We start from the raw sequence: 15,341 nt of genomic DNA, 5'->3' as shown, positions 1-15,341 counted from the left end.
TCACCATCTCCAGAAATGTGTGAGAAGGCAGAAAAGAATGACAGCGCCGAGGACGACAAAGCTGAGTTGACTGAATGACAACAACTCTATACAACCCTTCTTTAAGTCATGATCTTCTTGCAACTAGGACGATTAGGGCGCAGAGAGCATTGAAATATGGAGAAGCCTCGGGTTTTAGCCGGTACGCGAATAGTCTATTTGCAAGCTAGAAGATTTTTTGGGCTGCAGCGTTGGAGTAGTGGGAATGTCTAATGAACTTTACTTTCTTGCAAATTCTATGGGATTTTAAGTTTGACTGGTAGAGGAGGATAAAGTAGAAAGTGGAAGTAGTATGCTATGGATGGCTGCTCCCCGGCTTGTTGACCACCACGACTACTTCTTTATTAGTTATCGTCTTATTATAATTAGAGCGTCCATATCCATGTCATTTCATACCTGAATAATTATCAATCGGGGAAATATCACTATCATTAGTATGGTATGCTCTACATGTATACCGAGAGTAATGTCGCGAAGAAGAAACTCTCGCGCACACTGAATATCCCACTTCCAAATTTCAAAGCCGATCCAATTGCAATTTTCCAATCGTATGTTTTAGTAAAAGCAAAGCATCCCATAGACTGCCATCTCCAGGCACTCTGTGTAAAGCTTATCGCAATTAAACTTGGTCTCGTTCCATTACTGGCCTTTCAGAAGGTCAAGCGGGAACTGAACAAACTCAGCATCTATCAAATCTCCAAACCCCCAATCCTTAATCCGAGTCATCCGGCCTCAATACTTCTGGAACCATCTATTTAAAGATACCACTTATTATTGAAGGGTTTTCTGTCATGGGAATACACCCCACGCAAACAAAATAACCCTGTTCTAGACCCTGTTCGAAGGCCCCATAATCCTTGGCCAACTTAACGATCCACTTTAAGGGTTCGCAGACCAGAACAGCCGAAGAACCTTGGACCATGTGAATCGTCAAGTAATGGTCAGGAAGATGACATCAGAAATTTCTTGTTGCAATGTTGTTTTTGTTTTTGTTTTGTGGTGTTTCCAAATTTTGGCGCAAGGGGGGTCAACATTTCTTTTTTCGCAGATTCGGACCGGACTAGTGAGCGCCACAGGCTCGAAATACATTTGGTGGTGAGTCAGGGTCCGCTGGGCGACAGGTCTAGGTACCTGGGCGTACTTGAGGTTTTACATTTCAGGGTTTTGAGTTTGGTTTTGTATGCATGGATTTTTTAATAACCAAGATCAGAATGGTGATACATTATACATCAGTGGACAGTGTTACATTCCGAGGCTTCCATGTCTATAAAGTACTGATTGCATCTACCACATGTACATTCTGGTCGGTAGCGCCCGGCTCTGTGTCGATCTTGACTATGTATGTGAGCGGTTAAATGATGTGATTCTCGTCGAGAAGTGAGTGTGGTGGGCCAAGTCCCATGAACTGTACGGTAAGGGCCACTGATTCATCAGATGACATCTCTAGTACCATCAAAGATGGGTTATTTACATAGCCACCATTTGTGAAGGCCACCCAAAGTGTCACGAGAACAGACCAAGAAAGGCACTGAGGTCATCTGGTTTATGAAAGTGGCGTCCGTGGGGCGTAGATACAGTCCCATCGCTCGGGTGCTCGTGTGAGGTTTTCCAGAGTAATTACAGCCATATGCATACGTTCCAAGATTGTAGATGTACCGTACCTCATGCAGGCAGTCAATCAACCCCATATGGTCAGGACCCTGTCTTAGATGATCAGCAGCAAATATCTGCAATGCTTGGTCCCTGCATCATTGCCTCGGCGAGCCAACCTTGGTTATCCCGGCGAATAATGTATCGTATAGTCTGTATAGAGCTAAATCTCACAGGGTCCAGGGCTATGTAGTCGGACGGGATTGGTATATAGCCGAGAACATGTGCTTGGAAATTCACTTTGTAATTTATGGCGTATTGAGCCGTAAATGACCGAAACGGACAGCTCATTCATTGGGCACGATCCACTCGGGAGCGTCCGCGCAAAAACCGTGGTCCGCGAAAAGGGGGTGTTGTTTTTGTGATGTTTTTTCTCTTTTACAAATATCTTTTCTCTATTCAATTTCAGCTTGTAGTTATGATCAAAGCAAAACAGCCCTGTTGACTGTAATATAGTTCCTAGCTTGTCAAATTAAAAAGCCAAGCCTCTCCGGTCTTAGCGCTGAAAAGTCCCCTCACACCCCGGACACGGCTGGGAAATTGCGCTAATGAGTTTCATTTCCCTAGGAAATAAACGGCGAATGGGCGCGTCTCCGCGAGGTAATACACACGTTTTGACAGTGAATACAACGTATAAGCCGATTCTCAAATGGTGTTCAGAACTGATTTGCTCTATCATTCCATTTTTGGCTGGTCAGGACTAAATTGTAGAAGTTCGATGGTGTATGACAGAGTCAGTCCCATTATGAGGTGTGATGGGTGCCCTTGATTCATTGTGGCGAAACTCTGTAGGGACTCGCAGATCTGACAGTTTTACACGAATAAAGTCGCACCAGCGTTCAGGGACAAATCCGAAAAGAGTTAAAAGCGACCAGTGGCTCCACTGACTGGCCCGCATTTGATGAAAGTGGGAAGCGATCGTCTGCAAGTTCCAAGGGTCATCAGCGGTGCCTGATGACTCAGCCAAGTAACGAGCTATCATTGGTCTAAAGCCAATATTATGACGGCAGGGAATATTCAATACATACAATACATACCATACCAAGACCCAAAAAAGGAGACTGGAAGACAAACAAACTGCCCAACCTGTACTACAGCACGTAAGAAACCCGTACCGTGTTGGTACCTGGGGAACAGACCCCTTGACCCTGAGCAAGGACCCCCGTTTCTTCTTTCTCCCTGAAGATTCTCTCTCGTCCTTTCCTTTCCTTATTCACTCTCATTAAAAACAAAAGGGACCGCTCGTTTAACGCCCTTCGACCTCTCTCTCGACCCTGAATCGTTACCCTCCAGTTATCAACTCGACTGGTCCGATCCCCGGTCGCTCCTCCCCCAACAAAGCCGAACTAAGAAGGGGCAACATCCATCTCACTTCTCTTTCGCGACTCTTTGTACTACCGGGCTTTTGATACCCGATTCCTCTCGCTCACCGACCCAGTTCTTCTCACTTCGTCCCTTTGCCGACCGTCATTTGCGCCTGTCTCGATTCATATCGAGTCCTACACAGCGGGTCCTAGAGGTCCCACGACAACGCGACCAAACAACACCCGTCGGGACGGAGAGCATTTTCTCCAAGGACGACACTATTAGCATACTTCTATTCTAGAAGTTCTGAAGGGCAACGCCGGTCGTTTCCTCGTTCTTCAATTTTTCCATCGCAACGACTGTGTCTGCGGTGGTATTTTATTCCCTTCACGCGGCTCGATATTCTCCTTCATTCTTATCCGCCATCAAATTCACCATGTGGAACGTTTTGACGGTTTCGACTCTTCTTCTCGCAACCGGCTCGGTCGCTGCGCCTTCCGAAAGGCTCGTAGCACGAGCCGATACCCTTGTGGGCTGCTATAGCAGCTCCCTAGGAATGACCAACAAAACCTCTGCTGAATTTCAGAGTTCGGGATGGTGCTTAGATAGATGCATGGATTATGGCGCAGCTACTTTTGCTTTAACCGGTGGCTCATACTGTCTGTGTGGTGACGAATTGCCTCCGTCGTCGGACAAGGTCGCTTCGAGCAACTGTGATACACCATGTCCGGGTTGGCCGCAGGATGATTGTATGTTATGTTGTTTTGTCCCGTACCTTCATTTGATGAGAATACTGACAGTCCATAGGTGGTGCGGACGACTACTATTCGGTGTACACGACAGGCTTAGCGAGCAACGTGGAGAGTTACTCAGCCTCAACGACTAGCAGCAGCAGCAGCAACAGCGACAGCGACAGCGACAGTAACAGCAACAGCAATTCGACTGCCTCTGAGACCACCCGCGCAGGTGGGAGTGCAACGACCAACTCCGCCGGACAAACCGTTTACGTGACGGATACCAGCAATAACGATGCCGCCGCTGCCGCCGCGTCAGCACAGGCTGCGAAGCAACAAGACGAGCAGAAGCAGAGCAAAACTCACAATACCGCGGCCATTGCTGCCGGCGTCGTGGTTGGTGTGGTTGGTGTAGCTGCTCTGGCTGGAGCTGCCTTCTTCTTTTTCCGATCCCGGAAGCAAAAGGCTCAGGGATACCGTGGTGGTCGTGATTCGGGACCGCCGTCCATGTCGGATTCGCGGTTCGACGGCCAGTACATGGCACAGCGCCGGCAAAGCAATGGCAGTATTGACGATGATCAAGATTTCTCTCGTCGAATCCTGCAAGTGACCAATCCTGATCGCTAAGCTGCATGACCTCGCAATGTACCATTCCCTTTATCCTTGTCACCTCACATAACCGTCACCTTCCTTCGATCCCGCCCTGGTTTATGAGAGCCTCTTTTCTTCCGTCGTCATATTTTCCTCGGGTTATTTAGCGGAGTTACGATATCCGAAAGGCATATGGCTCGACCCGATTCGGTGTCCATATTTTGTTTTTGTTTTTAATTCCTTCTTCTGGCGGCATCTCCAAACGCGATCGTGCTTCGAGCCGTGGACCAACACATACCACCTCTACTCGGAGATTGTGCCGGTTGTACTACGCGAGAACATTTAGGATGTACGTGTCCGTGTCAGTCCTCTGAATTAATGCGTCTTTAGTAGGCGCAGCAATTTAGATTGGGCTCTGACCAAAAAGGCGTTTGATTTCGGCTCTATCGATGCTTGAGTTTGGATGAACAGACCGTTCCTTTTTCCTTTTTTTTTTTTTGCCAACACGATTTCTTCTGAACAGCTTCTTTCCTCAAGCCGCCCTTTGGTTGGGGTTGTTTTAGTCCCAACATCTTAAGCATGAACAAATATTTCTTGTCCTGGACGATCGGGTGACTGTAAGTAGTGAAAATCTAGTCTGTATCTAATGCGAGTATGAATTTGCAAAGTGATTACGCAGTTGAAGTAGTTATCTGGTCAGCCACTATATTCCGTCATAAGGCAATCACACGAGGCCGATATAGTTGCATCCTCCAGAGAATTTCCAGCACTAAGTTGTTTCCAGAAGAGCCTCAGCTGCTGGGTTCCATGTTTCCGCTCCCTGGAATGCGGGGATCTGACGTCCCGAAGTGCTTTTCCAGGGAACCATTCCTCTCTATTTCAACATCTACAACTCCAGGGCTCCACGGCTATAGCTTGACTCCGAGCATCATACCCACTCCACCGCCTCTCTCAGTTCCTAAAATACATCGCATCCTGGCAATATTCCTCTTACCACCTTCTTGCTCCGTCTAATAATATCCAAATACTGTCATCATGCCCCGCAAACGCAAAGTATCACTCTCAATCTCTGAGCCCTCAACATCATCACATAAAGTACCAACCTCGACCACAACAACGACAAAACCAAGCCCCTTCAAATCCTACCCCGCCTCAAAAGTCTACCGTCTAGTCGAGCCAGGCCCAATCCTCCTCGTCTCAACTGGCTCCCTGACACAGAAAACCCACAACCTCATGACACTAGGCTTCCACATGATGCTGCAGCACGACACACCCGCCTTGATAAACATCTGCCTCGGACCTTGGGATGCAAGCTTCAATCTACTTTCCTCAACAGGATCCTGCGTCCTCGCAATTCCTGACGTCTCCATCGCAGAATCGGTAGTTGACATTGGGAACTGCTCAGGCGACGAGGTGGACAAGTGGACGAAATTCGGGTTTGAGGCTATCCCTGCTGCAAAAGTCGAGGCACCGCTTGTGGGTGGTGAGGGTATTATTGTGAATATTGAGTGTGTGGTGCATGATCGGGGTATGGTTGATAAGTATAATCTTTGGGTTTTGAGGGCTGTAAAGGCTTGGGTGCGTGAGGGGTTTGGGGATGAGGCTGAGAATGGGGTTGGGGAGAGGATGAAGATGTTTCATCATCGGGGGGATGGGAGATTTAGTGTTGATGGGGAGGTTTTGGATTTGAGGAGTAGGATGGTTAAATGGAGGGAGTTTCAGGATTGATTTGTGTTCTATCTATGCGTGTTTGTACTGATTGATGTTATATTTGCGATTTAGATCTTGGGATCTGGTGATTTGCTAGGATTATAGAATAGAACTTTGACGACTACTCAATAACCATGGACGCTCAATAATCTCAGTATTCGTGACTTACTTTAATTTTCCAACGTTCTCCAGGGCTGGTTGTTGACTCGTTCCAAGTCCCCACGTTGTTGATGCTGTCTCTTATTGCGGAGATATATTTTAGTGTCAGGCCCACCAATTTACCACCCACCATCAACATTTACCAACAAAATTCCCATTACCTCTTTTATCATAACATTTGAATCCATGGATCCTGAGTAGGCTTACTCATTAATTCATATGCCATCCACGGATAAGAAACCTTGAAGAACAAACCAAGACTGACGCCATGCACCCAACCGCCAAACTACAGCAAGCCCAGCGCTCCAACCACCCAAACAAATCCAGCAAACCTCCAACAACCCAGCCCTGCATAAAGTGGCTTCAGCCACCATCATTCAATTCAATCCAACACTCAGCTCCAATCATCCATCTCTTCGAATTCCAAGAACAGCAAAAATCCACTGCAACACCATGACATCAGATAACAGCACCAGCAACCACAATCGCACTCATCCCCGAATCCCGACTCCATGGGCGAGGGGGTAAGAGAGCGCCTCTGAGGTCATTATCGAATAAATGAGACAATTGCGACAATTCTACGAGCGGCCCAATCAAGCACTACAGAACATTTGTCCAGGTTCGGTTTCTTTGTTTACTAGTGTGCTAGATAGCTAACCGAAGCCCCCAGACACCCCCACCCAACGCAACGCAACACGACCAACAAGTTCGTGATGATCGCCACCATATCCAACGGCGCTTAGTCGACAAAATCTGAGCGGCCACTAGCATTTCCACCCGAAAGCGATGATCGCAGGGGTCGGAATTGGACTTTTATCCATATCCACACCCACAACCCCGATTTGGTATGCGTCTAGATCTAACACACGGGACAAGGGGTTGGGTGGAGTGCGACTCATCCGAATTTAAATGACAGCTAACAGGTTCATTACCCCAGAAGGAAGAGATCTGCTGTGTTTCTGTTTTCCACGCTGTTGGGTTGAATTGCAGGTACCCATGAGAACATTGATCCTTGATCCTGACTATAGGAGATATCTCGGACGTGAAGGATTGCTCGGAGGTTTCTACTCTAGTAATAGCTATTTGCCTTCTTTATAAATCAAAGGATTCGATGACAGGTGCCTCAAAATCCTGGAAACCTGAAAGTCCCCGGCTAGGAGCCCCCAGAACGACGCAGGAGTATACCCCACGAATGAAACCAACTAGCAGCCCAACTTCGGAAATTAACTTGGAAAACAAGCAAAGCACCAAAATAACATCCCTGTGCATTTTCACTGACCTTCCCGTCTCGTTAGCCTAGACCAATCCCTAGCCAGCCTCAACCCAACAGGAGATAACCCCGAAAAAGGTCCCCGGGTGGTGCAGGTGCAGGTGCAGTGCAGGGATTGAAACTCACAACACCCACAGCGAGATAACAGCCTCCTGTGGATCCAACATAATGTGCCTATGCGTTGTCAACTCCATTCTCGCGCCTGCCCGTCGCGGGGATAAAAGGCTACTGCATCAATCTCCACACAGAATTCTCCCACTGGACTCGAATTGGAGCGAATGAGCGGCGTCCATTCATCCAACAGCGGCTGTGGAGAACGCCTCGCGCGCGCCCTCCCGGGGAATGATGTCATTGTGCGTTTTGGGCGTGCTAATGGTTCGTTGTTTTTTCTTATAGGTTAGATGGGACAGGGATGTAGCAGGCAAGGTGCTTTTGCGCAGTTGAGGCGGTGTAGTGGGTGATTTGATTCGTGGGTGACATGTTGTTGGTTGTGTTGGTTTAATGATTGGATCGCCTTGGATAGTTATGCGCTCTGTTCGACTTAGCTAGGCCGAGGACTTGCATGGTTCAGGCTAATTTGGTGCGTTGATCGAGCGCTCTCTTCCTCCTTTGGATGTCTCAGTGCAGTGTTGATTTGGGAAATTTGTTAAGACTGTTGAGTGTTGGTTTGGCCTGGCCGACCGCTACGTCACTCAATAACCGGGGACCTTGCGACTAGTCACATTAAATGGGACCCGCTTAATCCGATCTGTGAGCCGAATTAGGTCAATGGTGTAGAGGGGGGATTTAATTATGTAGAGTTTGCTGCCTGGAGATCTGCACTCCATGGGGTCGTTTATGGAGATGTGTGGGGCGTGATTGAAGTGTGATTGATATCCATGGACTGGGGGTTGATAGTGATGTCCAGTAGAGTCAGAATGCACCGTAAATCCAAAAATGAGAAATGGAGTTCGGAGTAGCTACGGAACCGTGGGACGCATGAAGCTTTACATGGGGCAGACTTGTCGATCCTTAACCAGCACCAACGAAAGAGATTACAGGTCTAAAAACTTCTAAATGTAGTGTTGACAGTTGCAACCATTCCATCCTGAAGGAATACAATATACTCCGTATATACATAGATCAAGATAGTCAAGATCTTCAGCCCTGACACCATGTGGCAGTGGCGAAAGGTTAATCACTTGAAACACAAGGCTTAATGTTTGTGCGATCTCAACTCCGCCCAAGAATAGCAACCAGCCTCCAATGTGCCCGCATAACAGGGATCCTGAAACACACGATCAACTTGTGGCTGAAGCAAGGGCGTTCGTTTCGGAGTTTGTTCTTTGCATGGTTGTGCATCAGTCTGTTATCACTGGTGAGGAGGCGAGATGGTGGAGAAAGTATGTCATTAGTGCATGAGATAAAAATACTTTCTGATCAGCATCAACCCGCATCAAGCCCACGTGTAAGCAGCTGAAACGAAAAGAATCGAGTTCCCGGATGAGGCTAGTCGAAGGATTGCATTGCTTTGCAGTAGCGTTGTCTCCACAGTCAGATTTTAATGAAATTGCAATCCTTCGACGCTTGGACGGAATAGGTTGTTATTATGGTTAATTAGCATCGCATGTATTATCCTTTTATGTTCAACGCTAGTGTGCTATTTTTCTTATTATTTTCTGTCCCCTCTTTAATTAATCCTGATCCTTCGACACATGGTCGACAGGGTTCCCAATCCTGCCTCCCCGTTGCTACCACATGGGAAATGAATGAGGATCAAGCAAGATCAATCCTCCCGTACACTTTTCATCGGCCATCGGCTAATCCCTCACTTAATTACCGGAAATGACCATTGCTCAGGCACGGTGCAACGCAACACTATTGATCTTGGCCTAGATCCTCATCCTCACCTAGCTTTGACCCCCATCTCCCCCTTTTACGCGCATGATTCAAGCTACCCGATCCATATGACTTCACGGGTTTAGCCGTCTTCTTCATCATGTCTGTCTATCCCCGAATCCTTCGATGGGAACCGCTCAAGTCCGATAATCTCGTTTTGGGACCCAGGAGATCATTTCCCTTCTACCTGCTTTCTAATTTCATCGAAGAAGTAAATGCTCATCTCCACGTGGGCTGTATCTACGTGATCCATCTTTCTGATTGGCACATCGGCGATGAGGATTTAGTGTCCCTACACCTCTCGGGGCCGCCTCGGAGTGGATTCCATCATTCAAAAACGGCAATGGGTACACTGCAGAGTTACTCCGTACCAGAATAGGATGTAGGTGAGATCCACTGCCATGCCATGTGTTTTCGCCCTTTGATGGTCAGTCAGCACAACCACATGGCACGATCGGCGCGACATAGATCTCTGAAACATCCTGTACCCTGCACCTCTTGCATACACTGGGAATGTACCTACGAGCTGAAACAAGTATTTATGCGTGATGCACAAGTTGCGAGTTGTGCCACCGTGCACTGAAAAAGAGCTTGTTCTCGCCACTGTACATGATTCACTCCACATATACCCTTGGGTACCTGCTTGCCACTTAGACCTATACCAATATACATCTGTCCACTGTAGGTACCCACCAACCCACCAGTCCCTAATACCATTCAGTCCACATCGAGATGAAGCACAGACTCCGCGATATCCACAAAGGATAAAATGGCAGCCAATAGAACCCACCGATCTAAATCCCGATACCATTGTGACAAAGATCTTCGAAGGAGCGACATTGACTTCAGTGGCTTTGTGGCTTCAATCTTCAACTTTCAAGCTTCCTTTGCAGAAAGAAATCTTGCTTCTGCCTTGGTCCTAGAATGGCAAATTGCCACCACCATTTGATCTCTGCATGCCCGTGGCGTGCGAGTTTTGCATTGATTCCCCGGGAAAATAGTATCACTTACAAGGGCGAATCGAAGGTACGTGTTCTGGCGTTGCCCTGTTCCATTATCTTAGTTCGTCCCGGGAATTTGGCAACTGCTAGGTAAGTGCGGCGCCCGGATGGCGTTAGCGTCACAGGTATTTGTGATTGATCGTGAGGATTCTTCTACAAGAACTAGATGAACTGTGACGGAACAAATTAATTTGTCCTATTCCGAACCAAAACATGATGTATCTTTCGCCGCTTCCTTCGTCTTCCTTGAGAAGTGTATATTCATGCATGTCTACCTCCTGTCCAGTTAACATAATCTAAGTATAAGCCGACGTCATAATCCACGTATCCTCACTCTCAACATCAGCATTCATATCTGGCACACCTTTAACTGGCCACTCACATCTCTCAAACCCCGATAAAGAAAAGAAGGGGAAATACCGACACCGCGACGATCACCGAGTGATCATTGGCTCATCATTGCACCATCTCTTTCTGACTGTTCTCCTACTTGGGCAGGTGAATAGCACGCGCAAGTTCGCGGGATTTGAAATTTCCGTCTGCCCCATAGCAGCAGCTTAGATCCCGTAGTCTAGCCGGGTAGTGGAGCCGTACGTTGTCCGGAGATTTTTTCCCTCCTTATTTGGTGCGGCTATAGAAAACCGTACCTTGGTTTCTGGCGTCAATGATAACAGTGGATGAGTGGGGGTGAGGGCGATTTTGCGGTGGAGGGCAGGTGGTTGGACTGGACTGAGTGGGGGGGGGGATAACTTCAGAACCGGGCAATCCAAACCTAGTGGGGCCTTGGTGATTGCCACTATACCCAGAGGGGATAATGTAATGCCTTAGGATAGATTGGCCTGATAACGGGGGTTTTAGCGCGACTTAGAGGAATGAGATGGCTGGAGTGGATACAACTTGAAAATTTGGAGGCCGGGTTTCAATGCCAACTTTGCTGAAGACCGAAGGAATCAATATGGTCATTATAATAGAGTTTGTACAGAAGGATTGAAGGTTGGCTTGGGTGGTAGTTTTCCTTGTTTTTCATGAGGCACATACATAGCCATGTGACGTGCTGACATCGCAGATGTTCGGGATTCCAATAGTTCCACCCGAGACGTTGGGACAGCGTGCACCGACTCCAACGCCGACTATCCCCCGAGAACAACGGAAATGTGAAAATGGAGGAAAGCGGGAACGAGGAAATTTGAAGTTGGGAATAGAGTAGATCTTCCCATAAAGGATAATGAACGTTTCTTTTTTTGGGTGAAGTGAAGCATAAACAGGTTGACCCGACCGTCAGGATCACGGGGCCCGAATCCACCGCTTAAGGACTGCGCAAGGACCAGAAGGAGATTTGCCGTGTCGCAGGGGACATGTGTACCAGAAAAAGACAACAAAAAATTGATTAGGGATAATCTACACGAGTCAGGTACCTTGAGGAATTGTTGACGATATTCAGAATGGATCAGGCCACTTTGGCTCACGGGAAGGATCCATGGATCCATCTGAGGTGAGATTGTGGACCAAGCCCTATTTTATTTTCATATAAGCAAAGTCTGAGCTCAAGTAAGAATTCACCATCTAAAGTGGTGTACGAGTAATTGAATTATGTTTCTATATTTACTTTGTTCATTTTACCTTCCCCACCTCAAGGGTCAGTCCACCGATCGGCCGGGGGTGGGAACAAGCAGGATTTTGCTCTCAAGAGCCTCGTAGTGGAGAACTGTTGTTCCCAGTAATTTGCTAGACGGAATAGTTCCGACGTTCGCACTTTCCACTGTTTGCCGGGCCAGTCCGATGCTTTCCGGCAAGATTCCGTGATCATCGCATTATGCCATTATTCCACTACATAGTGATTGATTTTCTTTGTTCTTTGTTCTCTTGCTCCAACGGACCCGGATTCCTGGAACCAAATTTCCTTGGGAATGTGTTTCCAAATCTAAATTCTATTTCTAATTCAAAGCAACGAAGTTAGGGGGCGGAGGAAAACTCGGGAGCATGATGCTGACAAAAATAACTAAATCTTCTAAACTAAATGAGAAGGTCATTGAAACGGGAGAAGGGGTGCGGCAGACCTGCACCAAACGACGCCATAGCGTCCCCCCAGTAGCATCCCAGCCGTGTCTGCGATAGCGGGGATCGACCACCCGCTAAAAAAAGAACCAACACTCAAAGCTCGACGCTGACTCGTGCACTTAACCAACAGCACTAATTTCTGCAGAGCTATCATATGGGCTATGACGATGGCGCTGATCCTTATACGGCCCGGTTCTTCAGACCAGATTTGTGAGACATGGGGAATGGAGTAGCACCCTTGGCGAAGGGCCCTTGGTTTTTAGTTTTGTTCTCTTGGTCATGCTCCACCCATCTAATGAGGGTAGATACTGCGAACATAAAAAAACCAAAATAAAAACAAAACACGTGGGTTTTTATCCAAGGTCCAGACTGCATAGGATTTAGTGCGAGCTCGGGTTCTATTTGCTGTCACCGCGATCGACGATCGCGGTGCAACTCCATTACTCTACTAGGACTAGATTAGCACGCACGGAGTACGGAGTATGCACATCCAGGAGGTAGAGATAGAGATGTAAAATTTTGGGGGCGATATGTTTCCACCCATCTGTAACAAGCCCTACACGGGTATATCGTCATGATCCACGAAGAGACTGAAAGGAATCTCACCTTGGTCAGCCACGTGAGGGGCAGATGACATGAATCAGTGAAAGGAGGAATTGGTGTGGGTCAACTGTTATTGGAGTGAAATGACCAACAAAAGTGGGTTATGTCGATTATATTCCTAGATAGGTATAGACTGCGATTGAATGTGGAGATGTGATTTATCCGGACAGTATCTGCCACGCGAGATGGAGAACGGGTCGCATAAGGAACAGAGTCGATCAAACACCTCCATTCTATACTTGGAAACTCCAGATGCTCTAACGTACTAGCTTCCTGATACTCACCTTTTGTACGGAGTAATTTGAACTTGGTCATAGCTGATATCATATCAGTTAGCTCACTAAACCCTGCAGGTGAATAAATCCTGATTACTATTTAGGGACTATTCAACTAGTGGAGCGTGCGACTTGGTTACCCGCAAATATACTTCACGCTGACATCCTATCAAGCTGATTTGTCCATCACAGTCAGATCCATGCAGAGTCGAAGCAAAATAGAAACCCCGTAAAAAATAGACATGAAACAGAAATGGCCCCTGCATGGAGGGGCCCAGCTCGAGCATTTTCTCGCGTGGCAGGTCAGCCTGTGCAGAACGAAGGATTCATTCCAGAATGTCTGCAGAGATCACTCACATGTGTTTCAAGAATGTTCCTAAATTAAATCACCTGCATGTTCGCCACGGTTTCACCCCCTTGTATCGTGCCACGAGGTCACTCGGTACATGCACACTGTTGCCAGGGAAGCTTTTCCCCGGGCTTTCTGCCACGCGGCATGAGCGATGGGCTATGACCAAAGGGGTGGTATGCAGGCATATGCAACTGGGCGCCGTAAAGTACCTAATCAAGACTTAGATTGGCATTTGGTCTATAGGAATGTGGACTATAGGGATTATACAGCAGGGCGCAGACATAAGGCTGGATTGAAGTGTCTCGTATCCAAATACAAATGCAACGATAGAATTGATTGTCCGTATCATTTAATGAAGTCATGAAATCGATGCATTAGGGATCCAAATATAGATACCAGTTTTAAAAATCGGGTGCACTAGGACATGTTGATCGAGGTTCTTGTTGAACCCCAGTGACGTTTTAATCGAAGGCCGATCGTGGATTGGGGGGGCTCGGGGCCGAAGATGGTGGGGGGGCTTGGGAGCTTGCCTGAGTGGTGTTCATTCACCTCATAGAGTAAAGGATCAGCATGCTGAAACAAGCTACCGCAAGTGAACTGTACCAAGGCTAAGCCTAGCGTGGCAGGGCTCACCCTTCCTTAAGGCGGACCACTGCGGACCCACTAGGCTGACTGGCAACTTTGGCTCTTGTCAGACTCCACTATCGGGAAATCCGAGGAAGGGGAGTGTTAACGTCAAGATTGGAATTGTTATTATGGTTATGACTATTGTAGTGTTTGTTCTTTCTAAGTTGAAAGAAAACAGTCGCACAGAGGGAGAGGGAGACAATTTTCGAAAGAAAGCAGTGAGGCTCTCTTGGGGACAAGGCACCCTGTTGCACGGAGTCCGTGCGCCCAACCAATGACAAGCGAGCTTAACTCTACCCGAATAGGCAACGGGTGCGATCCTTCGAGATTCCCAAAATGGATGCCCCCACCGAGTGGAACCAACCCGTTGGATGAGCTTGGACTGGAATGCCAATATTCAAACTGGAATACATAACTATACTATAGAATAGATGCATAGAGAAAAGAAAAAGAAAAAATCTACTATGAGAAAAGGGAGAGAATGGAATAACACCTGGACGTTATCCATTTTAGTCCGCATGTAATATGAATAAAAACAAATTTACTCTAGTTACCCGACATGTCGGTAGCGAACGAGCAAGTACTTGTTGGACTTTCCTCCACTCACAACGCTATCTCGAACCAACAACTTATGGCCAGAACGCCGTTTTGGCGCCAACCGCATTAGCCATTCCTTCCTCTAAACCTATTTTAGTCAGTGGATGGATCAGCGCTTGTAATAAATGCAAATTCCCTCAGCCGCACCCCCTGACAACGTGGTGTAATTTTAGGATTGCTTGATCCTCCCGCGATCCACGCCCGTGCTTGGTTCCCTTTGATCTAAGGTTATGGCCCCAGAATAGTAATTATGGGTATTTTCTTTTTTTCTTTTTTATTATTATTTTTTAATCATTAAATCATTTTCGAATAAATCATTTTCCATTTTCTTTTTGATTTAATTATTTTTTGGATTTAATTCTACTGATTAATTTAGGAAAGCCTAATAATCCGCCGGTAGATCGCTGTACACAGGAACAGCCCTGCTCGTCTATATCAGGCCTCGTTCCTCCGCTCTTCTTCATCGTCTCAGACCTGAACATTCCAACTCTA

At 47.2% G+C, this 15,341-nt stretch overlaps 2 protein-coding genes across 2 annotated transcripts; both read left to right on the top strand.

Moving 5' to 3' along the window:
- Nucleotides 1-3,430: 3,430 nt before the first annotated feature.
- On the top strand, nt 3,431-4,355 carry N7503_002233 (uncharacterized protein; the record flags this gene model as incomplete). Its single annotated transcript, XM_057061780.1, has 2 exons — nt 3,431-3,743; nt 3,802-4,355. The coding sequence occupies 2 exons, from the start codon at nt 3,431-3,433 to the stop codon at nt 4,353-4,355; spliced, it is 867 nt and encodes a 288-aa protein (XP_056925742.1).
- A 999-nt stretch (nt 4,356-5,354) lies between these two features.
- On the top strand, nt 5,355-6,047 carry N7503_002232 (flavin reductase family protein; the record flags this gene model as incomplete). Its single annotated transcript, XM_057061779.1, has 1 exon — nt 5,355-6,047. The coding sequence occupies one exon, from the start codon at nt 5,355-5,357 to the stop codon at nt 6,045-6,047; it is 693 nt and encodes a 230-aa protein (XP_056925741.1).
- Nucleotides 6,048-15,341: the final 9,294 nt, after the last annotated feature.

Source organism: Penicillium pulvis, assembly GCF_028828015.1.
Source record: "Penicillium pulvis strain IBT 33274 chromosome Unknown contig_12_segment0_segment0, whole genome shotgun sequence".
Taxonomy (NCBI): Eukaryota; Fungi; Ascomycota; class Eurotiomycetes; order Eurotiales; family Aspergillaceae; genus Penicillium; species Penicillium pulvis.
The sequence above is the reverse complement of the archived record's forward strand: the minus strand, read 5'-3'. Positions and strand labels throughout refer to the sequence as shown.